A 27,059-nucleotide genomic window follows, 5' to 3' on the forward strand; every position below is an offset into this window, starting at 1 on the left:
GACTATGTTTGCCTTGACCTTTATTTTTCTGGATGTGAATCATAGAATCCCTACAGTGCAGAAGGAGGCCATTCGGCCCATCGAGTCTGCACTGGCCACAATCCCACCCAGGCCCCATCCCCGCAACCCCATGCGTTTACCCTAGCTAGTCCCCTGACCCTCAGGGGTAATTTAGCATGGCCAATCCACCTAAACCGCACAGACTGTGGGAGGAAAGCGGAGCACCCGGAGGAAACCCACGCAGACACGGGGAGAATGTGCAAACTTCGCACAGACAGTGACTCAAGTCGGGAATCGAACCTGGGTCCCTGGTACTGTGAGGCAGCAGTGCATGCCACTGTGCCACCCACTTGAGAATGGAAATGAACTTGCCTGCTTAACTTGGAATTTGAAAGGAAAAAACAGACTGCCATGTGTGAATTTTAAAGGTCAAATTGTTATAGACTCGCACCTGATAATGTTCCTGGTAAAGATGGGGGCCCTTTCCCGTTGCATCCTGGGGTGGCTCAGACTCGATGAGCCAAATGGCCTCCTTCTGCACTGTAGGATTCTCTGATTCTGTACGCACCCACTTTACCCACCTTCCTTTTCCCCACATCACCCACTCATCCATTCACTGACCCACACTCCAGAGCTGAAATACCATTCGGATTATGGCAACTAGTGCAACAAAAGGGGGTCATGTACTGACTTCCCCTGACACTACTCCACTCCAACAGAGTGTTTCCGGGAGACACTGCGCTGTGCATTTTTGTGGCAGTCAGGATTGGAAAATCTTGGCACCTTAGTGTCAGGGGGATTAACAGGGTAAATACATGGGGATATGGCCTGGGTGGGATTGTTGTCAGGGCAGGCTCGATGGACTGAATGGTCACCTTGTGTATGGTAGTGATTCTTAAAGTCATCCAGCTATTTTTACAGATATTTTTGAGATGTTGCAGCAGTTGTGATAGAGGACTGCTTCCTCATCTCCTAATGCAAATCTCTAACTAGCCTCAAGACAGACCAAAGTCTTCCAGCTTCATTGGCGACTGGGATTTTCCGGTGCCACTGGAGGTGAATGGTGTTTCGGCCGGAATGCAAAATTCTCCGCTCTCCCTCCCGCCACGGACAAGATAAGGGAATCCCGCCCTTTATGTGTGACATGAGTTCAAACTCCATCTAGGCAATTCAGAGTATTTTAATAGAGTTAGTTGAGTTAATCTGGAATAAGAAGCTGGATTTAAACATGGGGACGTGAAAACAACCAGATTGTTGTAAAAACCCATCTAGCTTGTTAATGTCTTTAAGAAGGAAATCTATCCCCCTTACTCAATGTGGCCTCTATGTGACTCCAGTCCCACACCAATGTGGTTGATTCTTAACTATCCTCTGAGATGACCTAGCCAGCCACTCAGTTGTATTGATCCACTATAGAAAAGTATCAGAAGGTCTAACAGCGCTGTGGGTGTACCTACAATACACAGGAGTGCATTGGTTCAAGAATGCGGCTCACTGCCAGCTTGAAAAGACCATTAAGAAAATGTTCAATTTCTGCCCGGTTGCCTGTCTCCTGTAGATTACGCCTGCGGATCGAGGGGATTCCGGCTTCTTCTCCTGCCACGCAATCAATTCCTATGGCGAGGACCGAGGGCTCATTCAACTCACAGTTCAAGGTACTCTTAATGATTACGCGCGCATTTTGCCTGTTTGATGCATCTGAACTCTGGAGGAAAGATGTGATATTTATCAGCAGCACGTTTACACTCAACTCCAAGATCTTAGCACAACTCCTGCTGAAGGTGCAGAGTGTTTCAATCCAGATTTGCGGCCAGTGCAGGTCCTCAAGCCTTTTGCACCGAACATTCGCACTGACTCAATGTTTTGCCCAGAAAAGCCAGAGGAGTAGTTGAGATTCTCACAAGAAAGTGTCTAAGCAAGGAGATTTGACAGCAAATATACAAGGAGATTGCATTGTTCCATTCGCTTGCACAAGATTTCAATCTTATATATAATTCTCAATATTACTTTTCTCTGATGGTCACATTTACCAGGGTAATTTTGCATGCATGTTTCTCCCATGTCTTATCAATTGCAGCCTACGTTTATTTCTGATATCTTATATATATAAACATAGAATCCCAACAGTACAGAAAGAGGCCATCGAGTTAACACCTAGGGCGGAATTTTACTGGCATATCCGCCCGAGGCCAAAGGAGAATGCTGTTCTCAAAGCCAAGCCCGTCCCTGGAATTGGGGCTGGCATACCGATAAAATTCCGGCCCTAGTCTCCAAAAGAGCATTCCATCCAGGCTCTTCCCTTCACCCTATCCCCATGACTTACCAATCCGCCTAATGTACACATCATTCAATTGTGGGAGGAAATTGGAGCACCCGGAGGAAACTCACACAGACACAGAGAGAATGTGCAAATTCCACACAGATGGTTATCCAAGGTCAAGAATTGAACCCGGGTCCCTGGCGCTGTGAGGCAGCAATGCCTCACAGTCTGCCACCGTGCCACCTTAAGTTCAGACTGTGTTCAGTGGGGGATAAAGTCACTCAAAAGTCAAAGGTCATAGAATCTCTAACGTACAGAATGAGACCATTTGGCCCATCAAATTTGCACCAATTCTCCAGAAGAGCAAGTTAACCAAGCACTATCCCCATAACCCCACACATTTACCTCACTAATCCTCCTAACTTACACACCCTGGGATACGAATCGGCAATTTAGCTTAGTCAATCCATCTAATCTGCACATCTTTGGACTGCGGGAGAAACTGTAGGACCCGGAGGAAACCCACGCAGACATGGGGAGAATGTACAAACTCCACACAGACACTGACCCAAGACCAGAATTGAACCTGGGTCCCTGGCACTGTAAGGCAGCAGCATTGCTAACTACTGTGCCCTGACTTCAGCTTGTGTTCAGTGAGATAAAAGGGATAAAGTCACGAGCAAGTCAAAGATCAACTCGTTATAAGTTCTGTCTTTGCCTCTATTTTCATTGCGATAGCAGAGGCAAAAAACACTGTCACCCTCAGTGCTCTGCTTGCTTCCTGTCAGGTCCACCCCTGACATGTTGACTTCTTCAGAGACACAATTGAATTTCACTCCTTGGCGCAATCAATTGGCTTTGAACCAGATGTAACAACCTGTTATAATGAGCATTTTAATACTTGCTACTGGTTTTAGAATGTCTTAACTCAATGTGGAGAATGAAAAATGCTATAGTAGCTTTTAGGTCCCATCAGTTCAGTATTATAAGGGTAAGTGAGTTTGTGGAAGTTTAGAGCCTGTACTGTGGTTCTGTAATAGTCAACTATACATTTGTGACCCTGTCAGTACAGATCTCTTAATAGCTCCAAAATCAATCATCAACTTTGCAATACGATATGAACATACGTAAGGGAAAATAGACTTGTTAACAATCTTCACAGGGTAGCCCAGACAGTGAGAGTCATCACAGTGCAATCTAGCTGTCCTTTTGTGATATTCACATACGCGTTTCCAAAAGACCTGATTTGATTGTAATCACAAATGAGATCTCCAGCCAATTTTCACATCTATGTTGAGAGAAATTGATAAACTAACTCAACATGGATGAGAGGTTATGCACAGAACCTCCTTGATTGACCTAGTATTAAATGTAACTACAAAACCTCTAAAGCCTTTTAATTGCACAGCCTTAATGAAGGGCTCTGAAGTGCAGAGGGATCTGGGTGTCTAAGAGCATGAATCTCAAAAAGGCTGGTCTCCAAGCACAGAAAGTAAATAAGAAAACTAAAATAATGTTTTGCTTATTGCATGGGGAATTGATTATAAAAGTAAAGGGGTTAATCTTCAGTTATACAGGGCATTTGTGAGACCACATCTGGAATATTGGTCAGGTTTCCTCTCACATTCCAAAGATGTGCAGGTTTGGTGGATTGGCCATACTAAATTTACCTCTAGTGTCAGGGGGGCCAACTAGGGTAAATGCATGAAGATAGGGCCTGGATGGGATTGTGGTCATTGCAGATTCGATGGGCCAAATGGCCTCCTTCTACACTGCAGGATTCTATAATTCTACTTCCTTTGCATGTTCACTCATACCTGCTCCCCAAAATGTTCCTCCTTCTCAAGTAGACAATGGTTTAGTTTTGCAATAGAAAGCAAAGCGTCTACTTTACAGTGGAAATATGGTGACAGTGCAGCTTTTGCCAGGTAGTTACTTGTCCAAACCCTTTCTTACACCGTCTCAAAATTGTTTTGGCTCCATGTCTAAACAATGGAAGCAAAGTAATTAACAGCCATTTTGTGTTTACTCAGCAAAGAGGCTTAGAGAAAACTGTCTTGTTGAAGGTCAGTCAAGTCCTTAACAGAAGGAATATTGGCGAATATTATAGCTGCCCGAGAAGCAACATTCGTGATGCTAGCATTGAAAAGTTAACTAACTTGCAGCACTTGCCTAATTTCTCTTCTCCGCAGAGCCACCTGACCCACCTGAGCTGGAGATCAGAGAGGTGAAGGCTCGCAGCATGAATCTCCGCTGGACTCAGAGGTTTGATGGAAACAGCCTTATCCTGGGTTTTGACATTGAATACAAGAATAAATCAGGTGAGAACAGTCACTGGACTCGCTGCATTATTGCCAGCCACTCCTCCCATATCATTTCATGAAAACTTTCTCAATTTCACCTCTCTCCCACCCATCTCTGCCCTCCCCCCACATCTTTATCTGTCACAGTTTACCCTCTGATTTCAGCTTCTCTGATGTTTGGCCATTCACACCTTCCATTCTCTCTATGGACTGCCATTCGTACCTCTTAGCCTTTCCCCTTGTTTCTGCGGCTATGACTCATCAGTCATTCACCTGATGAAGGAGCGGTGCTCTGAAGGCTCGTGATTCTAATCTGAACATGATGTTGTGAGACTTCTTACTGTGCCCACCCCAATCCAACTCCGGCATCGCCACATCGTCTTTCATTCCCTCAGCCTACACTATGAATATCTCCCACTTTCTATGCCTTTTAGCTTTGATAAAGGGTCACCTGAACTTGAAATGTCAGCTCTTTTCTCTCCTTCCAGACCTGCTGAGATTTTCCAGCATTTTCTCTTTTGGCCTCCATGTCACGTGTCTTCTCTTAGCATCAAGCGTTCATTCTATCTGTTCCCAATTTCAATCTATTTGACCCTGAGCTTCCAATCCCATATTAAGGAACTCTGTGCACAGGTTTAAGGTTTTGGGTAGGAGATATGTTGGGGATGTGAAGGAGAACTCTTTGATGCAGCAAGTGGCAATGGCCTGGAACTTGCTGCCGATGAGGGTAGTGAGAGCAGAAACAATTAATGGTTTCAAAAGGAGTTTGGCACCTTAAGGAATAAAACTTGCAGGGATGCAGGGATAGAACAGGCAAATGGGACTGACTGGATTTCTATAAAGAGAGCTGACAAGGACTCAATGGGTCAAATGGCCTCCAGTACATCCATTACACTACATTTCCCCTATCATCAAGACCACCTACTTCCATCTCTCTAATATTGCCCACCTCTGGGCATTGTCACAGCCCATTAATTGCTGAAGTCATAGAATCCCTGTAGTATAGAAGGAATATATTTGGCCCATCGAGTCTGTACCAACCACAATTCCACCCAAGCCCTGTTCCCATAAGCCCACACATTTACCCTGACACTAAAGGGCAATTTAGCATGGCCAATCAACCTGACCTGCACACCTTTGGACTGTGGGAGGAAACCAGAGCAGACACGAGGAGAATGTGCAAAGTCCATACAGACAGTGACCTGAGGCCAGAATTGAACCTGGGTCGCTGACGCTGTGAGGCAACAGAGCTAACTACTGTGCCACCGTGCCACTTTCATATTTTTGTTATCTCAAAACTCAGCAATTCCAATTCTCCTCACTGATCTCCCAGCTTTCACTCGTCCAGAAGTTTAAACTCAACTAGATTGTTTTGCACTCATCCTTACTTGTACTAATCCCCATTTACTTATTCTCCAAATTCAATGAAGTACATTAGTTCGCAGTCTCATATCTTAGCCATAAAATTCCTCTCTTCATGTTCATTTCCTCCCATGACTTTACCTTTCTTTATTTCTGTAACCTCTTACAACCCTTTAAGGATTGTACTGTGGAAATTAAGTTGTAATTCCAGCTGACAACTATTTACAACAGTTGTGGAAATTAAGTTATGACAAACATCTCTATCAAGTAATGGGAAACGGTTATTAGCAAACAGGACTTTCAGTGAGGCAGTGCTTGTGTACTCAGGATAAACGACTAATCTAAACCTTGTGTTAGTTCCATAAACACTGTGTTCCAACCTTGGCCACAGGATGAAAATAAGACACTTTCAACAACAAAATTCCAAAGAGCAAGATATGGTGAACTATAACTGTTACATTTTCTATATGAATCAACAGAACACCCTGCAATGTTTTGCTCTGTATTGTGTTCTCACTTCTGCACAAGCAATTAATGCTTGGCAGTCTGAGTATTCACAGTGCCTAGTGTTGTGTATACCCAAGTATTTGACAGTCCATTGCTCTAACTCTGGCCTCCTTTGTACGAGCAACTTCCTTTACTCCGTTACTGGTGGCTGTGCTTTCAGCTGCCTAGGCCTTAAGCTCTGGAATTCCCTCTCTCCCTTACCACTCGGTCTCTCCATCTCTCTTTCCTTTAAAACGCTTGTTGGAACCAAGAATTGAATCAGGTGTCCTAATGTTTCTCTCCATTGGTTTGGTGTAAATTTCCATCTGCCAGTGTTCCTATGAAACATCCTGGAATGTTTAATTGCGTGAAGGGTGCTACATAAATACAATTCAGTGTACTTCTCTTTCTTAAGAAGTACAAGTGGTTTACAGCAAGATAGCCTCATTTTCTTTCTTAAATGGAATGTGGTCATCCCATAACAGGGCAGCATGGTGGAACAGCAGTTAGCACTGCTGCCTCACAGCGCCAGCAACCCAGGATTTTTTCCAGCCTTGGGTGACTGTCTGTGTGGAGTTTGCACATTCTCCCTGTGTCTGCATGGGTTTACTCCAGGTGTTCCAGTTTCCTCCCACACTCCAAAGATGTGTGGGAAGGTCGATTGGCCATGATAAATTAGTGTTAGGAAGAGTAGCTGGGTAACTAAATGGGATTACGACGATAGGGCCTGGGTGGAACTGTTAGTGCAGGCTAAATGGGCTGAATGGCCTCCTTCTGTATTGTCAGGATTCTATGATTCATAACACTGCTAGTTGCCTTGAACTGAATGACTTGCTAGATCATTCCCGAGGGCAGTTGAGAGTCAACCACATTGCTGTGGGGTCTGGAGTCACATGTAGGCCAGACTGGGTAAGAATGACAGATTTGCTTCCCTAACGGGCATTGGTGAATCAGTCAGGGTTTATCTTGCAGCAATCGGTGATGGTTTCTTAGTCAATTTTGTTGAGATTATCTTTTAATTTCAGATTAATTAATTGAATTTAAATCCCACCTGCTACCCTGGGGGGATTTGAACCCATGTATCTTGAGCATTGGCCTGGGCCCTCTGGATTACTAGTCCACCATGGGGCTCCGCCTCCCCCACCACACAGAAATAAAGGTCCAATAAAGCAGAATATGTACCAATCCCCCGAAAACAGAGTCCCACGAACACCGTTTTTATAACCTGCTTTAAAGGTTTCTCTTAGATTCATATGGTGTTCTTATTCAAAGTGTCTAATTGACGATTTTAATTCATTGCTAGAAATTTAAGCCCAATTGCTGCCAAACCAGGAGAGATTAAAATATGATTAAATTTAGCAAATTAATATTGTACAAGAACCGCAAATATTAATTATATGCAGTTATACTCTAACTCCTAGACTGCTGAGCCTCTCATTTATCATGCTACTGCATAATAAATTCTAATCTGGCAGGTTATTTTTTTGTGGCTAATTCATACATATATATACAGGGTATTGCATTTCTGCCAGATTTATTGGTGTAAATAAATTAATTTAAGGAAAGTTTTTCGCTGTGAGATTGCCAGTAAAGAGCATCTGTTGGAATTGAACATTTTTATTGTTTTGTGTGGATAAAGATAATTGTTGAAGCATTATTTCCCAACTCCTCTCAAATCATCCCTGTTTTTAATGCAACCATTGCCAGTTTTAGCCGAGGATCAGGAATTGTGCATGGAGACAAGTTGCCTTCCTTAATAATATTGATAATTATTACACATGGGGAGGCAGTGGTGTTGCGGTATTGTCTTTGGACTAGTAATTCACTAAAACTCTGGAATTAAAAGTCTAACGATGACCCATCTGGCCCCCTAATGTCCTGTAGGGAAGGAAATCTGCTCCCCTGACATGGTCTGGACAGCAGTGTGGTCAACTGTCAAATACCCTCTAAAATGGAGGGCAGTTGGGGATGGGTAACTACTGCTGTTCCAGCCTGTGACTCGTGTCTCCTAAATGAATAGACTTGCTCCTTTTATGGACATTGCCATTGCATCAGATCTACAGGGACAGTGGCCCAAGCTAGGAATTGAACCCTATTTCTACTTCTCTCAGTGGAACACTAGCTGGTGTTCCAAGAAAGCATTCCCATTATAAAGCTGCAGTTCCAACTCCGAGAGCGCACTATCAGCACCAGATTCAAACAAAGAAAATTACAGCACAGGAACAGGCCCTTCAGCCCTCCAAGCCTGCACTGACCCTATTGCCCAACTGAACTAAAACCCCCTACCCTTCTGGGGACCATACCCCTTCAATCCCATCCTATTCATGTATGTGTCAAGACGTCCCTTAAAAGTCACTATCATGTCTGCTTCCACTACCCTCCCCCGGCAGCAGTTCCAGGCACCCACTACACTCTGTGTAAAAAATCTGCCTCATTCATCTCCTTTAAACTTTGCTCCTCGCACCTTGAACCTGTGCCCCCTAGTAACTGACTCTTCCACCCTGGGAAAAAGCTTCTGACTATCCACTCTGTCCATGCCTCTCATAATCTTGTAGAATTACATCAGGTCGCCCCTCAACCTACATCGTTCCAGTGAGAACAAACCAAGTTTCTCCAACTTCTCCTCATAGCTAATGCCCTCCATACCAGGCAACATGCTGGTAAATCTTTCTTGTACCCTCTCCAAGACCTCCACATCCTTCTGGTAGTGTGGCGACCAGAATTGAACACTATATTCCAAGTGCAGCCGATCTAAGGTTCTATAAAGTTGCAACATGACTTACCAATTTTTAAACTCCAAAAAATGTTGATCCCCATCAGCAGTGTTGTCACACTGTGAGAAATTCATTCTGTCTTGTGCGACACTGGGAGGACGGGCAGAAGGTTGGCATTTCCGATTGTAGGGCAGATTGAATAATGCTGCATGATGGAATATGTGGCACACAGTGGCGAGGCATGTGCTGCACAAGAAGGTAAATCATTAATGGTTGCTTCACATGTGTGTGGACACAGGGCTGGGACCAGCCACATCTGTTTCTTAGCTGGATGATGTGGAGTTGCCAGCGTTGGACTGGGGTAGGCACAGTAAGTAGCCTCACAACACCAGGTTAAAGTCCAACAGGCTTATTTGATAGCGTGAACTTTCGGCGCGCTACTCCTTCATCAGGTCAGTCTGACTCACCTGATGAAGGGGCAGTGCTCCATTGTACTGAGATGTAGCTGGTCCTGGCCCTCTGTCCACACACGCTTGTGAAGCAACCATTAGTAGGGTTCGGGGGCTGGAGATCATGGCGGGTCAGGGGAGGGGCCAGCGTTCCGGCTGTGGAGGGGGTGGAGTACCATCATTGCGGGGATCATGGGGCTGGCCAGCAATTGGGAGGCCAGCAGTGCGGGGCCATTGCGCATGCGCCAATCTCAGCACATGCTCAATGGCAGCTCAGTGTGCTGATTTCAGCTTCCTCAGAGGGAATAAGCCCTGCCCCTGAAATCTAATGATATGCTGGTGGCTCTGCAGTGCACTGAGTGTGAGAGATTCTAGTCTGAGCTCCCACTGAAAAAGCAGCGTGAAATGCTCCAGTTCTTAGGCAAATTTGACATTTAGAATTTTTTTGGGAGAATTCCGCCCAAGATGTGTGATTGGAGGAGGCAGGAGAAAGATTCACTCTGTCACGTGTATGCCTCTGTGGAAGCCAAGATGTGGAGATGCCGGTGTTACACTGGGGTGGGCACAGTCTCACAATATCAGTTAAAGTCTAACAGGTTTATTCAGAACCACATCAGCTCCATCATTCACCTGAGAAAGAAGCAGCACTCCAAAAGCTCATGACTCCAGATAAACCTGTTGGATTTTAACTTGAAATTGTGAGACTTCTTACTGAGCCTCTGTGGAGGGAGAATAGATCCAATGTTTCACTTCAGGATGACCCTTCGACAGAGCTTCATTTCAGATTCCAGCATCTGCAGTAGTTTGCTTTTATCTTAGTGTACTGCACCTCCCTAGGGAGTGTGGATTGCATGGTGTGAAAATAACTTCCTTAATATTCTATCCTGATGATTTAGTCCTGCTTTTAGAATCATAGAATACCGACAGTGCAGAAGGAGGCCATTCAGCCCATCTAGTCCATACTGACTCTCCAATAGAGTATCTTACCCAGGCCCTATAGCTTTATCTCACCATATTTAACCTGCTAATTCCTCTATTATATTCATATTGGGACAGTAAGGGGCAATTTAGCATGGCCAATTCACCTATCCTTCACAACTTTGGACAGTGGGAGGAAACCGGAGCACCCAGAGTAAACCCACGCGCGGACGGGGAGAACATGCAAACTCCACACACCCAAGGCAGGAATTGAACTCAGGTCTCTGGTGCTGTGAGGTGGCAGTGCTAACCACCATAGAATCATGCAATCATTGGGATCGAGCAACATTAATAAGATGGCAGGGTGGAACTTTAGCAGAGGATTTGAATGAATCAGTTTGGAATGAACAGGAATTGAGCAATGTGTATGCGGAAAGTGTTCCATTCTGTATCACTTAAAAATACACGCAAAATAATAGATTAGATTGAGAAAGATAACATTGCATCTTTCATGATTCAGGTCATTCCCAAAGGATTTCGTAACCAATTAAGTAAATTTTAGTTGTAGTCACTGTTTTCATGTAGGAAAACAAAGTAAAGGCATTCTCTTTTAACTGCAAACCTTAAAGATGAAGATTTATTTTTTGCATATTAGTTATGAACAGCAAATAATTGTCTCATTTGTTTGCATTTGCCAAAATTTCCTGACCCTTCCTGCCAGCAAGATCTTCTGCGCCCTGCTGTTGGCGACTCCATATGGCACGTTCCCTGGTAGTGGAGGCTGAGGGTATACGCAAAATTCCGTAGGCATCAGAATGCTGGAAGTTCCCACCACTGGCCAATAGCGGTCTATCTCCGCCACTGGAAAGTAGACCGGGGTGGGAGAAGGGAAATCCTGCCCTCTGATAGCAATGATATTTACAAAATAGATGTTTCTTTTTCCATCCTGCAGATTCCTGGGATTTGAAGCAGAGCACTCGAAACATCAACCCAACCATAAACCAGGCCAACATTGTGGATCTTCATCCAGCTTCTGTCTACAGCATAAGAATCTATTCGTTCAACAAGATCGGCAGGAGCGAACCCAGCAAGGAGTTAACTGTTAGCACAGAGGAAGCAGGTACGGAGAGTGACCAAAACAGGACAAACATCCTTCACCAGAAACAGATACCCAGAACTGGAAATTGCCCCCCTGTTTGAGTTTGATTCGAGAATTAGTCCAACGAAAAGCAGGAGTGTTGTGCTAAACCACTGGTTACGCCCTAGCTGAGGTGTTGTAATCAACTCATAGAATCTCTACACTGCAGAAGAGGCCATTTGGCCCATCGAGTGTTCACCGGCTCTCTGACAATACCGTACCCAAAGCCTCTCCTCCGCCCTATCCCTGTAACCCCATACAGTTCCCATGGCTAATCTATTTACCCTATGCATCTTTGGACACTAAGGGGCAATTTAGCATGGCCAATTCACCTAATCCACACATCTTTGGAGGAAACCTGAACACCTGGTGGAAACCCATGCAGACACAGGGAGAATGTGCAAACACCACACAGACAGTCACCCAATGCTGGAATCAAATCTGTGTCCCTAGGGTTGTGAGGCAGCAGCGCTAACCCACTGTGCCATCGTGCTGCTCTTTCAGAAGGGTTTTAAAGCCTTAGATGGGATGTAGAAGTGATTGGCTAGAATGGTATCAGGGATGAAGCTGGAGAGATTGGAGAAAGTGGGATGTTTCTTCTCAGAGCAGAGAAATCTAAGCAAAGCTTTGATAGAGATATTCAAAGGCTTCAGTCAAGTAAATAGAGAGAAACTGTTTCCATTGACAACCGGGCTGGTAATCAGAGGACATGGATTTATGGTTTTTGACTCAAGAGCCAGGGGTGATAGGAAGAATAAAAGTTACATAGCAAGTAGTTATGATCTGAAGTTTCCTGCCCGGAAGGGTGGTGGAAGCAGATTCAATAATATTTTTCTTTTGCCCAATTGTGGCAGGGTGGCACAGTTGTTAGCATTAATGTTTCAGAGCACCAGGGACCTGGGTTTGATTCACAGCTTGAGTGACTGTGCAAATTCTGCATGTTCTCCCCATGTCTGCATGGGTTTCCTCCGAATGCTCTGATTTCCTCCCACAGTCTGAAAGACGTGTTAGTTAGATGAATTGGCCATGTTAAATTCTCCCTTAGTGTACCGGAACAGGCGCTGGAGTGTGGCGACTAGGGGATTTTCACAGTAACTTCCTTGCAGTGTTAATGTAAACCTACTTGTGACAATAGTAAATAAACTTTAAAAGAAAACTCTAATTGGACAGCCCTTCCACAAAGCTGGCACAGACAATGGCCTTGTTCTTTGCTGCATCATTCTGTGAATATAAAGTAACAAAGTAATCCTTGCAATGTAATTCCAACCTGAGAACTTATTTTACGTTTCAGTGTCATGTCAGAGTGAGGATTTGCCACTGGTTATAGATTTCAAGAGTGGTGTAGGTGTGGGGTGATGGGTTTCTGAAACATGTCTGGAATGAGTTTTGAGTGTCTGTGTGTTAAAAATGAATAATTTTGTCCATGGTGAAAATCTGTTTGATTCTTGGTCCCGATGGAAATGAATATCCAACCAAACAATCAGCAAAACATTCTCCGTTTAATGTGAAATCGTTAACCCCCGGACCTGATGGGTGAGTGCGGCCAATGGCCTCGTATTCACTAAGTATGGGATTGAAAAAACTAATACCACTGCTTACAATGATAGATTCCAGTCAATGTACCAGTACTGATGAGTTTCTTGTTGTTTATTCATCATTCCTTGGAGTTCAGAGACATTTTCTGGTGCTGCTGCTTTAATTTTTATCACGTTTTTACCCTTTAACATTTCCCCTTCTCTCCTAAATGCAGTTCTGCAGATCTCTGGTACGTCTAGAGTCAGAGGACGCTACCTTGCCAGCTGTCCATGCCACACTCCCGCTGCAGCACAGTGGGAGGATTTGGCACCCAGCCAAATCTCCATTCACTGCAGCAGGATGGGAAAATCCCGCCGGCGGGAATGGCCATAACATTCCGGTCCCAGGATCATAGGCTGGAATTTTATAGCCCCGCCCCGCCCGCCATGAGAATCGGAGCGGGTGAGGGGCGCACAATGGGAAGATCTGTTGACCTCGGGCGGGATTTTCTGGTTTCGGGATGAACGAGGTCGTAAAATCCCACACATAGCGTTGTACAGCTCAGAAAAGGCCCTTTGGTCCATCAACTCTGCACCAACAATAACTACGACTAAAGGCGCGCTAATCCCATTTTCCTGCTCTTTCCCATATTCATCAATGTTATGATACTTCAATTGCTCATCCAAATACTTTTTAAAGCTTGTAGGGTTTCCAGCATCCACTACCTTTCCAGGCAACGCATTCCAGATTCCCACCATTCTGCTAATGAAAATGTTTTTTCTCAAATTCCCTCTAAATTTCCTGCCCCTCGCTGTAAAACTAGGCCTCTTTATGATTGACCCCTCAACCGAGGGCAAGAGCTGCTTCCTACTCACCCTGCCCATACCCTCATAATCTTATACACCTCAATCATTTCCCCCCCTCAGCCTTCTCTGCTCTATAGAAAATAATCCAAGCCTACCCAGCCTCCCCTTATAGTTCGAATGCTCTGCCCCTTCCCCCGCCCCCTCCTTCCCTGGCTCCTTCCCCCCCCCGCTCCCATCAGCATTCAAATATTGTCCAGGGTGTTGTTTTGATCCTGATTAGCGTTCGATGATAACCATCACTTTTTCAAGGTGATTTCAATCATAGAATCCCTACAGTGCAGAAGGAGGCCATTTGGCCCATTGAACCTGCACCCACAACAGTCCCACCCAGGCCCTATCCCCGACAGTCCCACCCAGGCCCTATCCCCGTAACCCCATGTATTTACCCTCCAACTACCCCGGCTAAGGGGCAATTTAACATGGCCAATCCACCTAACCCACACATGTGGGAGGAAACCAGAGCACCCGGAGGAAACCCACACAAACTCAATGCAAACTCCACACCGACAGTCACCCGAGGCTGGGAATGAACCTGGCTGCCCGGCGCTTTGAGGTAGCAGTGCTAACTGCTGTACCACCGTGACACCCATCAACCTCATCCAGAAATAAATCTCGCTCCTGCTTGAAGGAGTCTATTTGTTGCATAAGATCCATCCACTGATCTCTGAGGAGAGTAGAACCTGCCAACTCGTAGCCTAGTTCTGCCATTACATAGCCTATGATTGTGGACCCTGCTCCTCTCTAACCTATACAGTTTAAATTTAGTCTGATTTAGGTTTCATTCAATCACCTGCAAACAGGATTGGCGACAGGTAGGCCCTGGGTCCAGTTTAGATGTGATGTAGAGATGCCGGCGTTGGACTGGGGTAAACACAGTAAGAAGTCTCACAACACCAGGTTAAAATATGACCAGTTTATTTGATAGTAAACCCACAAGCTTTCGGGCTTTACCCCTTCGTCAGGTGAGTGGAGAGTTCTGGTCTCAGACAGAGAGGCTCTGTCTGAGACCAGAACTCTCCACTCACCTGACGAGGGGGCAACCCCCGAAAGCTTGTGAGTCTCCAGTTTGGAGACAACTGTGTCTGGAGACAATACACATCTCTTTAACCTGGGCTTAATGCTCCTCCCAATCACATTGTTGGCCTCTTTAAGACTTGAAAAACAGGTTGGGAGTAAAGACTCGCATTCTAATCAGTAATCTGTAAACTGTCTGTGCTGTTACGTGCTCTGTCTGAGGCCAGAACTCTCCATACGCCTGATGAAGGGGCAAACCCCGAAAGCTTGCGAGTTTACTATCAAATAAATTGGTTGGACTCAAATCTGGTGTTGTCAGACTTCTTACTGTGTTTACCCCAGTCCAATGCCAGCGTCTCCACATCAGGTCTCCAGTTTAGACAGCAGGGAACTCTCCTTGGTGCTGAATAAGCATCTGGGGAAATTTGCCTGAATCTGTTAGAAAGAACAGTACAGTACTGCACAGGAACAGGCCCTTCAGCTCTCCAAGCCTGTGCCGATCACGTTGTTCTGTCTAGACCAACCACTTATATCCCTCTATTCCCACTTTGTTCACTTGCCTATCAAGATCAGTCTTAAATGTGACTGACGTAACTGCCTCTGCCACCTAACGTGTTCTTGTTGAAAGCAGTTTGTCATTGTAAAGATGTGATCAGGTTAACTTAACGTATTTCTGGAGTTACAGGGACTAGTTGAGAATAAATTCAACCAATGACAATATATTGATGTAGTAAACCTTAAAAAGATGTATTTTATATTTTTGGAAGTCACAACAGTTTTCTTGCACCCTTTTGATAGCACAACTCTCAACAAGGCCTTGCGCCAATAATGCTTCAGATACTAAGTGTGATAGCTCAACTAATCGGCTTTAGGAGATAAAGTTCCCCTTCACTAGGAGGGTTAAGTACACAGCCAGAGCTCTTTCCCTAGATATTTTTGCTTCCAGATCACCAGCCCACCCTGGCGACAGGTGAATGGAGAGATGAAGTTCAAAATGAAAGAATTATTTTTAAAAAGATTCAGAGTAGACCAGAAAATAGGACCGACAGTGAGGTGGAATGATCAGAGATTAACATGTAGCGCTACATTTTTATCTCTGATCATTCCACCTCACTCTGATTTGAATGATTTGATTTATTATTGTCATAAGTATTAGTATATAGTGAAAAGTATTGTTCCTTGGTCACTATGCAGACAAAGCATACCGTTCATCGAGAAGGAAAGGAGAGGGCGCAGAATGTAGTGTTACAGTCATAGCTAGGATGTAGAGAAAGGTCAACTTAATGCAAAGTAGGTCCATTCAAAAGTCTGATGGCAGCAGGGAAGAAGCTGTTCTTGAGTCAGTTGGTACATGACATCAGACTTTTGTATCTTTTTCCTGAGGGAAGAAGGTGGAAGAGAGAATGTCCGGGGTGCGCAGGGTCCCTAGTTATGCTGGCTGCATAGCTGAGGTAGCAGGAAGTGTAGACAGAGTCAATGGATGGGAGGCTGATTTGCGTGAGGTGATCTGTTCTCATGATGATGGTTCAGAGATGACTGTTGGAATAATGCAAAGTGACTTCTCATTTGTTGTTTCTTTTCCCGCAAGCAGTGGTACCCAAGGCAAATCTTTACAGTTCCCCTAGTGAGGTATTCTCTGGAACAGGGCACCACCCTGTAGCCAGAGGTTTGTAGATTCGCTGACCAGGATTGTCTCGTTCTTACCACCTGACACTGATGTATTGGAAGGATTTGCAGGTTGATACTCAACATCTTCCTTGGCCATCAAGTCCTGGACTGGGACTCAAACCCAGAGCTTCTGGCTCAGAGACAGGGATGCTATCCAGGGTGATATGTGATGTCTAGTTTAGCATGGCATCCAAAGGGCAGCACATTTGACAATGCAGCAATCCCTCAGTCCTGGAATGGGGTTTGAAACTGTAAGCTCTTGACTGATACCCATCCTTATACATGTTGATGTCAAATCTGGTTTTATAAAGTCTTGATTCTGTTTGTTGCTATGTCTGTGGCCACAAGGGACTAGTTTAATAGTTTGCTTGGTTCTCCTATTCATTGACAGTAGTATGGTTGCTAGGAGAACTCTTGTTATTTGGTACAGGATATCTATCAGTGGTGGTTACAAGGCGACAGGTGTCGAACTGTGAACAACAATGTTCCAGTAGACTGCAATGTGGAACAGAAGTACTCCTGCAGAAATTGGATCCTGGACGAATGGTGCAGTCCAGACTGTAAAGATACTTTAAAGGAATGATATAAAATCTTTATATTCCACCTGGAAGCATAATTGCCTTTGTATCCATTCTCCCTTTTATTGAAGTGTTTGGGACCAGACTCGAAATCCCAAAGTATATCATGAGTTTAGTCTAGATGCAATTTTATTTAACTTTGATATCAGGATGAGCATCACTCCAGGTGTGATGCAATTGATCCTCTAGAAACCTTTTACCAAAACAAACTTTACTTAAGAACGCAGTTAGAATATAACAAATAGAAATAGCATAACTTTCACCAATCAAAGCAGTTACACAGTGGTTAGCACTGCTGCCTCATAGCACCAGGCCTCGGATCACTGTCTGCGTGGGGTTTGCACGTTCTCTCCATGTCTGCGTGGGTTTCCTCCGGGTGCTCCGGCTTCCTCCCACACAGCAAAGGTGCATGGGTTAGGTTGATTGGCCAAGCTAAATTGACCCTAGTGTCAGGGTAAATATGTGGGGTTATGGGAATAGAGCCTGGGTGGGATTGTGGTCGGTGCAGACTCAATGGTCTCCTTCTGCACTGTAGGGATTCTATGATTCTTCTATGAAAAAAAACTTAAACATGACAAAGTATAATTCTTAACAGCGAGCTATCTCTATAATTCCAATTTAAATCAGCATCCCCACGGACTTGCACACTCCTTCAGAAATAGTTTGCACAAAAAACAAGTATTCTCACGTGGTGCCAGATTTCCAGCCTTTTAACACTTCTGGACAGAGATCTAAGCAGCAAATTAGAGAGAAGGACATATCAAACAGAAGTAATCGAGAAGTAAACTTAGAGTGGGATTTTCCACTGTGGTCACCGAAAAATCAAAAATCCCCCCGAGGTCAATGGACCTTTGCATGGCCCACCCCTGCCCACTACGATTCCCTTGGTACGCAGGATGGGAAATTTCTGGACTTAGTTTCTGGCAGCTCCCAGTTTCCAGACTTCAGAGAGGGGAAAAGAGAAGTATCACTCTGTCAACTCAAAAGCAGTATCTAAGCCTGAATATTCTGTGTAGGCCAGTCATGTGACTGTACTTTGTCAATCATCCTAATCAAGCCCTACTCTGCAAAATCCCAGGAGAGCACTAAAAATAACAGAATAGCATTAGTCCAGAGTAAAACAAACATTTCAGCAATTATACTGCTGCAGTAACAATACAGGATGCCGGTTATGGACAGAACAGTATATAACATCATGAGGGGTGTAGATAGAATGAAGAAACAGAGGGGGATTTTATGTCCTCGCTCATCCCGAAACGATAAAATCTCCCCACTCAGAAAGCATCCTTTACAAAAATTCTCCTGAATGACTGTACATGCAAGCTATTCAACTGTGGAAGCAAGACAGGGGAGTCTCAACAGATGTGTTCACGTGCACTTACCAGATAGGTTGGAGTGGGGGAGGATGTCACTGGGTAGTGATCAAGTGATCACCCATTTCTTTTCACATAATACCCGGGATTCTGTGATCTCACATGCCCTGCCATCGCTGCCAGCGAGAATGGAGAATTTGGCACTGAGCCAAAACTCCAGTGCTTAGCGCTGTTACCTCAGAGCGCCAGGGATCTGGGATCGATTCCCGGCTTGGGTCACTATCTGTGCGGAGTCTGCACTTTCTCCCGTGTCTGCGTGGGTTTCCTCCGGGCACTCTGTTTTCCTCCCGCAGTCCGAAAGACATGCTAGTTAGATGCATTGGCCATGCAAAATTCTCCCTCAGTGTACCCAAATAGGTGCCGGAGTGTGGCGACTGGGGGATTTTCACAGTAACTTCATTGCAATGTTGATGTAAGCCTACATGTCACGCTAATAGATAAACTTTAACTTTTTTAACCATTCACTGCAGCGGGACTGGAGAATCCCAGTCAGGGGTGAAGCCGGAGAATTCCTGCCAAAGGATAGCAAAAACCCAGTTTTCTCTCCCCCAGAAAAGCAATGGGCAATTGGACCATTCAAGACTGAGATAGATATTTATTGAGACAGATACGAAGCAAATGTGGAGTTGAGTTACAGATCAACCAAGAACTGAATGAGTGGCAGAACATGCCCCGAGGCTCAATGCCTTTCTCCTGTTCTTACTTTCCTAATAGTTTTTCAGTGATTAGTTGTTTTCCTGTCTATACCTCCAGGCTGTGTGGAAAAAAAATTACGCAAAGGGCTTTGCTGCGATTGCTGTCTGTCCCTCACAACTCCACTGAGTCAACCCATCCACAAATCACAACTCTTGAAGCTGAGAGCTCTGACAGTTGATGAATCTCTTTCCTCTTGGGTAGATGGTGACATAGTGGAATTGCCAGTAATCCGGAGACCCAGGGTAATCCTCTGGGAACTCAGGGTCGAATCCCACCACAGCACATGGTGAAATTTGAATTCAATAAAAGTCTGGAATGAAAAGTCCAATGATGACAATTGTTGAAAAAAACCCATCTGATTCACAAGTGTTCCAGTCTGGCCTACACGTGACTCCAGACCCAGAGCAAAGTGATTGGCTGGTATTTTATGACACCTTTCGGGTGAGGCTTGTAAAATCCCACCCCGAGGCCACCAGAGTATTCCGTTCTGCAAGTCGCGCCCAATTTCGGGGCAGGCGTGGTAGTAAAATTCCAGCCATTGATGCTAAAATGCCAGTTCAAGGGCAATCAGGGATAGGCAGTAGCCAGCAACACACACATCCAAAAATGATATTTTTAAAAAGTCCCTTAGGATCGAGGATGATTTTTTTGCCTCTTTGTTGAATTCTGAGATAAATCCAATGCACGATGTGCAGCAGGTGGGTGTTTGGAGGTTTGCATGCTCCCTCCAATGCCTTGACATTCACTCTGCACCTTCTTGATGAGGTCTTGATGTATTTCCCAAATGAGCCTTCTCCATTTTGGTCAATCACAGGTTGGAGTCGCCCATGAGTAGGCGGGGATGTTTAATCTCTTCATGGATACTTTGAGGACACCCCGGCTCTCCTTTCCGGCAGTCTGCTGCCTTGACCAACCACCAGATAGGGCAACTCCTTAGGAGTCTGGTGCCAAGCATACAAATGACATGTTCCAAATGCCCAGGAAACTCAGATGGTCCAAGTACTTCTGACTTGCGGATGGTCAGAGTTGTTTTCGTCAGCTAAAATAAGAAGTATAGTGATGAAGTAAAACTCTAGTGTTTTTGTCATTAAATTAAAATTAGAACTAGTTTTGTTTCTTTTGACAAAAACTTGGATAATGAGATGGGATTCAGATAGCGGTGGTGTGTAATGCAAAAAGACTTGATCCCTGTGTGAAAATTTGAATGAATGAATATTTTATTATATTTTTTATTTATTCATGGGGCATGGATGGCTGACCAGGCACCTCTAGTTGCCCTTGGAGGCTGTGACTCTGGAGTCACATGTGGGCCAGACCAAGTAAGGATGGCAGATTTCCTTCCGTAAAGGACATTAGGGAACCAGATGGGTTTTTTCTGACAATCAATAGTGGTTTCATGGTCATCAGTAGACTTTTAATACTAGATGTTTCTTATTGAATTCAAATTCCACCATCTGCTGCGGTGGGATTCAAACCCAGGTTCCCAGGACATCACCTGAGTTACTGGATTAATAGTCTAACAATAATATCACTAGGCCATTACCTCTCCTGAATCTAGTCTTATCTATTGATGAGCATCAGTTTATGAGTTCTAAACATTTGATCTGTACTTGAAAAAATAAGTCAGGCCAATTTAAGAAAATTTAAATTCAGCAAGAAGTAAAGTCAAGGATAAAATGTTTTCCCAAGATTAAGATTGAAGAATAATTAGAATTTGGGAGTGAAAGTCAGCAGCAATTAGAATTGGACTCCTTCCAAATATATCACTGAAGGTCCAGGGATTAGGCTTAACGAAAGAAAGAACTTGCATTTACAAAGTAAATTTCAAGGCTCTCATATTCCACAGTACTTAACAGTTAATAATGTCTCAAGTGTAATCACTGTTGTAGTGTTAGCAAATGCAGCAGCCAAGATGAATGAGTTGATCATCTGTTTTAGTGGTACTGCTTGAGGAATGAATGTTCGTTAAGAACATTTAACTCGAGACATGAAAAGCTGCCAGCATAATCAAGGACCCCACGCACCCCGAGCATTCTCTCTTCCACGTTCTTCTGTCGGGAAAAAGATACAAAAGTCTGAGGTCACGTACCAATCGACTCAAGGACAGCTTCTTCCCTGCTGCCATCAGTCTTTTGAATGGGTGTACTTTATATTAAGTTTGTAACACCACCTTCTGCACTGCCTCCTTTCCTTCTCTATGAACGGAATTCTTTGTCTGTGTAGCGCACAATACTTTTTACTGTATACTAATACAGGTGACAATAATAAATCAAATGAAACATCGGCTCGGACAGCAGGAGTACTCCATGCTTTTCTGCAAATATTGGGATTATTATTTAGTTTTTTTTTTGCTTCGCCTCATCAGAAAGAAGTGGGGTTAACATCTAATTGGAAAGACAGCGCTTCTGATAGTGCAGTAGTCAATGAATACTGCTCTGAAGTTTCAGCCTAAATCCCGTGTTCTGCAGTAGGATATGAATCTTTAGACACAGAGTCAGGAGCACTTCCCCTACTGCTACTCAACTGCTAGATTATCTGAGCATTGAGCTATAGCAAAGTAGCTTGTATGCTTCATGCACAAGGGAGATCCTTGGGCTTGCAGCTTAAGCTTTTCCAACCACTGAACTAAACAGACAACCTGCGATTTTCCGTTGTGCGTGTTGACGAGTTGAAGGTCAAACCTGAAATGTGAGGGTAAAAATAATTTATGTGACTAAAACAAAAATGAGATTGAAGAAACTGGGGCTGTTCTCCTTAGACTTGATTCTGATTTGATTTGATTAATTATCGTCACATGTATTGGTAGACAGTGAAAAGTATTGTTTTTTTGCGTGCAATACAGACAAAACTGTTCATAAAGTACATAGGGGAGAAGGGAAGGAAAGGATGCAGAATGTAGTGTTACAATCATAGCTAGGGCATAGAAAACCTCAGAAAAGGTAGATCCATTCAGAAGTCTGATGGTAGCAGTGAAGAAGCTGTTCTTGAGTCAGCTGATACGTAACCTCAGACTTTTCTATCTTTTTCCTGACGGAAGAAGGTGGAAAAGAATATGTCCAGGGCGTGGAGTCCTTGATTATGCTGACTGCTTTTCCAAGGCAGGGAGCAGTGTAGATAGAGTCAATGGATGGGAGGTTGTTTTGAGTGGTGGATTGGGCTACATTCACGACCTTTTGTAGTTCCTTGCGGTCTTGGTCAGAGCAAGAGCCATACCGAGCTGTGGTACAACCAGAAAGAATGCTTTCTATGGTGCATCGAAAAAAATTGTTGAGAGACATGTGGACGTGCCAAATTTCTTTAGCCTCCTGAGAAAGTAGGGGTTTTAGTGGAAGATTGTGGGCAGATTTGACTGAAGTGTTCAAAATCATTAAGACGCTCGACAGAGAGTAGGCAGAGAGAAACAGTGGTGGAAATGTTGAGAACTAGAGGACATAGGTTTAGGGTAATTGGCAAAAGAACCAAGAAAGCAACATGAGGAAAGAGAATGCTTTTAATACAAGGCGTGGTTACAATCTGGAATACACTGCCTGAGCGTGGATTCAAGGGACATTGAATAAGAAGCTAAAGAAATAAGTATTGCAGGGCTGTGGGGAAAGCATGGGAGGCTGGGACTCTGCTGTTCCAGAGATTGGACGCAAGTGTGATGGGCTGAATGGCCTCCCTCCAGTGTTAGGCTTATGATTGACAAGTCCCCAAGGCCTCAAATAGTTCAAGCTGCCTTAGTTTTACTGGGAGTCAACGTTGCCTAAATTAAGGAGGAATTTAGTGATGAATTCAAACTCTCGTAGTTTTGTCACTCAATTACAATGGGAACTAATGCTATGACATCTTGTCCTCTGATAGTGTTAAGTGCGTAGACTGTGCACTCTAACATTGCATCCTTATTTTCTCTCTTTCAGCTCCTGATGGACCTCCGATGGATGTCATATTACAGCCTGTTACATCCCAGAGCATTCGAGTAACCTGGAAGGTAATGTCTCTCTTTTCCCATTCCAAGTATCCAGGACTGGATTCTCAAATCATTTTTTGCATTTTACTCCCTTGTGCAAGATGCCCATAATAACATCCTGGGTTTCGTTTGTTTCAAAGCTCTTCCTGAGTTTTCTGAACTTGCCTCTCCTAAATAAGCTATGTCCTTTTGTGGGTACTGTTCTGTGGGCACCTGCAGTCTTGCAGAATGGCTCCCTCTTCACATGTATGAGCCAACACACACTTGTTGAGGATGAGTTGACTATCCAACCATGGGAGGCATCAGCCAAGCCTGTAGCCCACCTCAGCAGTAATTTCCAATTCTGCTGATGCCAAAAGCTAGAAGGCAATTGGGATCAGCAGGAGTTATAGATTTCCAGATAACCTTCAGTTTAAGGCTGGATATTTTTCAAGTTTATTTCGGTTTATCCTTAGCTTTCACTGTCTCTCGTAAAGGTGCAAACCTGTTGGTTCAAAACTCTCCCATGATTCTCCAATTGTGAGCCTAAAAATTGACAGTTTCCAATGTGACTGGTCAGATTCCAGCCAAACTCTGCTCACACACTGATACACACCTTCCAAACCAATTCACAGAAAAGGCAATGAAGTAGGAAATTGCTACATGAGAAAATGCTAAAGTCCATCTCGTTTGCATTCTGCTGTCTTGTTAGTTATATTATGTAGCAGTACTTTCAACAGCACCTTCCAAACTTATGATCCCCAGTAGCAGGGTGGCACAATGGTGAGCACTGCTGCCTCACAGTGCCAGGGACCCAGGTTTGATTCCTGGCTTGGGTTACTGCCTGTGCAGTGTCTGCACATTTCCCCCCCGTGTCTGCGTGGCTTTCCTCCAAGTGCTCCGGTTTCCTCCCACAGACCGGAAGACAGGCTGGCTAGGCGGATTGGCCTTACTGAATTCTCCCTCAGTGTACCTGAACAGGTGCCGGAGTGTGGCATCTGTGGGATTTTCACAGTAGCTTTATTGCAGTGTTAAGGTAAGCCTACTTGTGACACTAATAAATAAATGTAAACTTTACAAGAGCAGTTGGTGCATGGTGCACCACCAGGTTCCCCTTCAAGCCACTCACACCATCCTGAATTGGAAATATATTGGCCGTTCTTTCACTGTCACAGGGTAAAAATCCTGGGATTCTCTCCCCAACAGCACTGTGGGTGTACCTACACCTAAGGGACTGCAGTGGTCCAAGAAGGCACAGTACCATGGTGGGCGGCACGGTAGCACAGTGGTTAGCACTGCTGCTTCACAACTCCAGGGACCTGGGTTCGATTCCCAGCTTGGGTCACTGTCTGTGTGGAGTTTGTACATTCTCCCCATGTCTGCATGGGTTTCCTCCGGGTGCTCCAGTTTCCTCCCACACACCAAAAATGTGCGGGTTAGGTGGATTGGCCATGTTAAATTGCCCCTTAGTGTCAGGGGTCTATCAGGGTAAATATGTGGGGCTACAGGGATAGCGGGTGGGATTGTCATCGGTGTAGGCTTGATGGACCGAATAGCCTACTTCTGCACTGTCGAGATTCTATGATTCTGTGATCTTACCCAAAACACAGCCCATCCATTGACTTTGTCTACACTTCCCGCTGCCTCAAAGAAGCATAATTAATGACACACGCACCCCGGACATTCTCTCTTCCACTTTCTTCCATCAGGAAAATGATACAAAAGTCCGAGAGCACTTACCAACCAACTCAAGAACAGCTTCTTCCCTGCTGCTGTCAGATTTTTGAATGGACCTACCTCACACTAATTTGATCTTTCTCTACACCCTAGCCATGACTGCAACACTACATTCTGATCCCTCCTTTCCTTCTCTATGGACGGTATGCTTTGTCTGTATAGCGTGCAAGAAACAATACTTTTCACTGCCTTGTTACACCACCAAAGTATCAGCCAAGATGACGTGCTCAGTATTTTGGAGTGGGGTTGGAGTGAGTGACTTACTGACATTGAGATGAGGGCATTCCCCAGGCCAACATTTCCCGTTCATAGCCCAGTGATACTGATGGCCTCCTACCCCTGGGTGAGATCAGCAAATCCAGCACCAAATAGTGATCAAAGCCAGGAATTTTCGTGCTCTGTGTGATTCCATTCCCCGTCAGCCGTTAACTCCTGTTCTCAGTGGAGCTGGGAACAGTTCACCCTTGGGAACAGAGAACATGGACAACATTGGGAGGGAAGGGGCGGGAGTGTTATGGGGAGAATGGGATTGGAAAAGGCAAAGCAAAAATCTCAAACAATTGAATAAATAAGAACGAAAGTGGTGAAGAAAATCACGGTGGCACAGTGGTTAGCATTGTTGCCTCACAGCACCAGGGACCTGGGTTCAATTCCCGGCTTGGGCCACTGTTTGTGTGGAGTTTGCACATTTTCCCCGTGGGTTCCCTGCGGGTGCTCTGGTCTCCTCCTACAGTCCAAAGATGCACGGGTTAAGTGGATTGACCATGCTAAATTGCTCCTTAGTGTCTAACTAAGGTAAATACCTAGTTGGCGTTGAGGGGATAGGGCCTAGGTGGGATTGGGGTCGGTATTGATTTGATGGGCCAAATGGCCTCTTTTTGCACTGTAGGATTCCATGATTCTATAGGAAGAACGTGTCCTATAACCATCTCAAAGCGTTTTTAAATAAGCTTTCAAGTAACTAAACAGAAGTAACTCAATTGGTGAATAGTTTCTATTCACATCTGAGTCAGCCAGCGGATAATAAGTGACCAGCTGCACTGTTAATTTAAAGTAAAACTAAAATGTAATTTATTTTCAGTGGGACTTCTACAGACACAAGGGGCACATAGGTTCCTTATTAGGTTATGAATCTTTGTAGAATCATATGAATTAGGGAAGCAATGCACATAATCTGTTGGGTAATTAAGACTGTGAGGATGTTTTATATGTTATTTCCTCTTAAGGAGCCAAACAAGTCAAATTATCTTTTTCTAAAGCAAAACCAATCTTCTCAGTGTGTTCCTCAAAAGAAATTAAAATCCTCTACGTTCTAAAGTTCACCTAATATTTCAGTAGATAGACCTTCTTATTTATTCCTTCACAGAATGTCAATGTCATTGGTGAGGCCAGCATTTAATTCCCGTCTCAAATTTCCCTTGAGAAAAGCCAACTTTCTTGAGTTACTGCAGTCCTAATTGTGAAGATACCCATAGGGGATGCAATAGCCAAGTAGTATTGTCGCTAGACTATTAATCCAGAAACTCAACTAATGTTCTGGGGACCTGGGTTCGAATCCCGCTACGGCAGAAAATAAAAATATCTGGAATTAAGAATCTAACGTTGACCGTGAAACCATTGTCGATTACAGGAAAAACCCATCTGGTTCACTAGTGTCCTTTAATGAAGGAAATCTGTCTCCTTACCTGGCCTGGTCTACATGTAACTCCGGAGCCACAGTAATGTGTTTGACTCTCAACTGCCCTCTGAAATGGCCTAGCAAGCCACTCAGTTTCAATGGCAACTTGGGATGGGCTATAAATAACAGCCAGCCAGCGACGTCCATGTCCCACGAATGAATAAAGAAAAAGACCCACAGTGCTGAAAGATAGGGAGTTCTAGGATTCTGACCCAGTAATGGAGGAACAGCCAATATTTTTTCCAACTCCAAATCATGTGCGATTTGGAGTATAAGTGTTCTTTTTTGTGTCGCTATTGCCTTGTTCTTCTGGGAGGTAGGGGTGGCGGAGTTTGGAAGAAGACTTGGCAGGTTGCGGGAGGCTTATCTTGTAGAA

At 44.4% G+C, this 27,059-nt stretch overlaps 1 protein-coding gene across 2 annotated transcripts in view; it reads left to right on the top strand.

The window, feature by feature from the left end:
- Nucleotides 1–27,059, top strand: part of dscaml1 (Down syndrome cell adhesion molecule like 1) — a 605,093-nt gene that overhangs the window by 447,679 nt on the left and 130,355 nt on the right. For both annotated transcript variants that reach the window (XM_080214516.1, XM_080214517.1), the window contains exons 13-16: nt 1,559–1,655; nt 4,453–4,581; nt 11,445–11,612; nt 23,240–23,310. In XM_080214516.1, the coding sequence (XP_080070642.1) occupies nt 1,559–1,655; nt 4,453–4,581; nt 11,445–11,612; nt 23,240–23,310 (465 nt within the window). The remainder of the gene's footprint in view (nt 1–1,558; nt 1,656–4,452; nt 4,582–11,444; nt 11,613–23,239; nt 23,311–27,059) is intronic.

Source organism: Carcharhinus amblyrhynchos, chromosome 29 (genome assembly GCF_965287045.1).
Source record: "Carcharhinus amblyrhynchos chromosome 29, sCarAmb.v2.hapA, whole genome shotgun sequence".
In the NCBI taxonomy this organism is placed as follows: domain Eukaryota; kingdom Metazoa; phylum Chordata; class Chondrichthyes; order Carcharhiniformes; family Carcharhinidae; genus Carcharhinus; species Carcharhinus amblyrhynchos.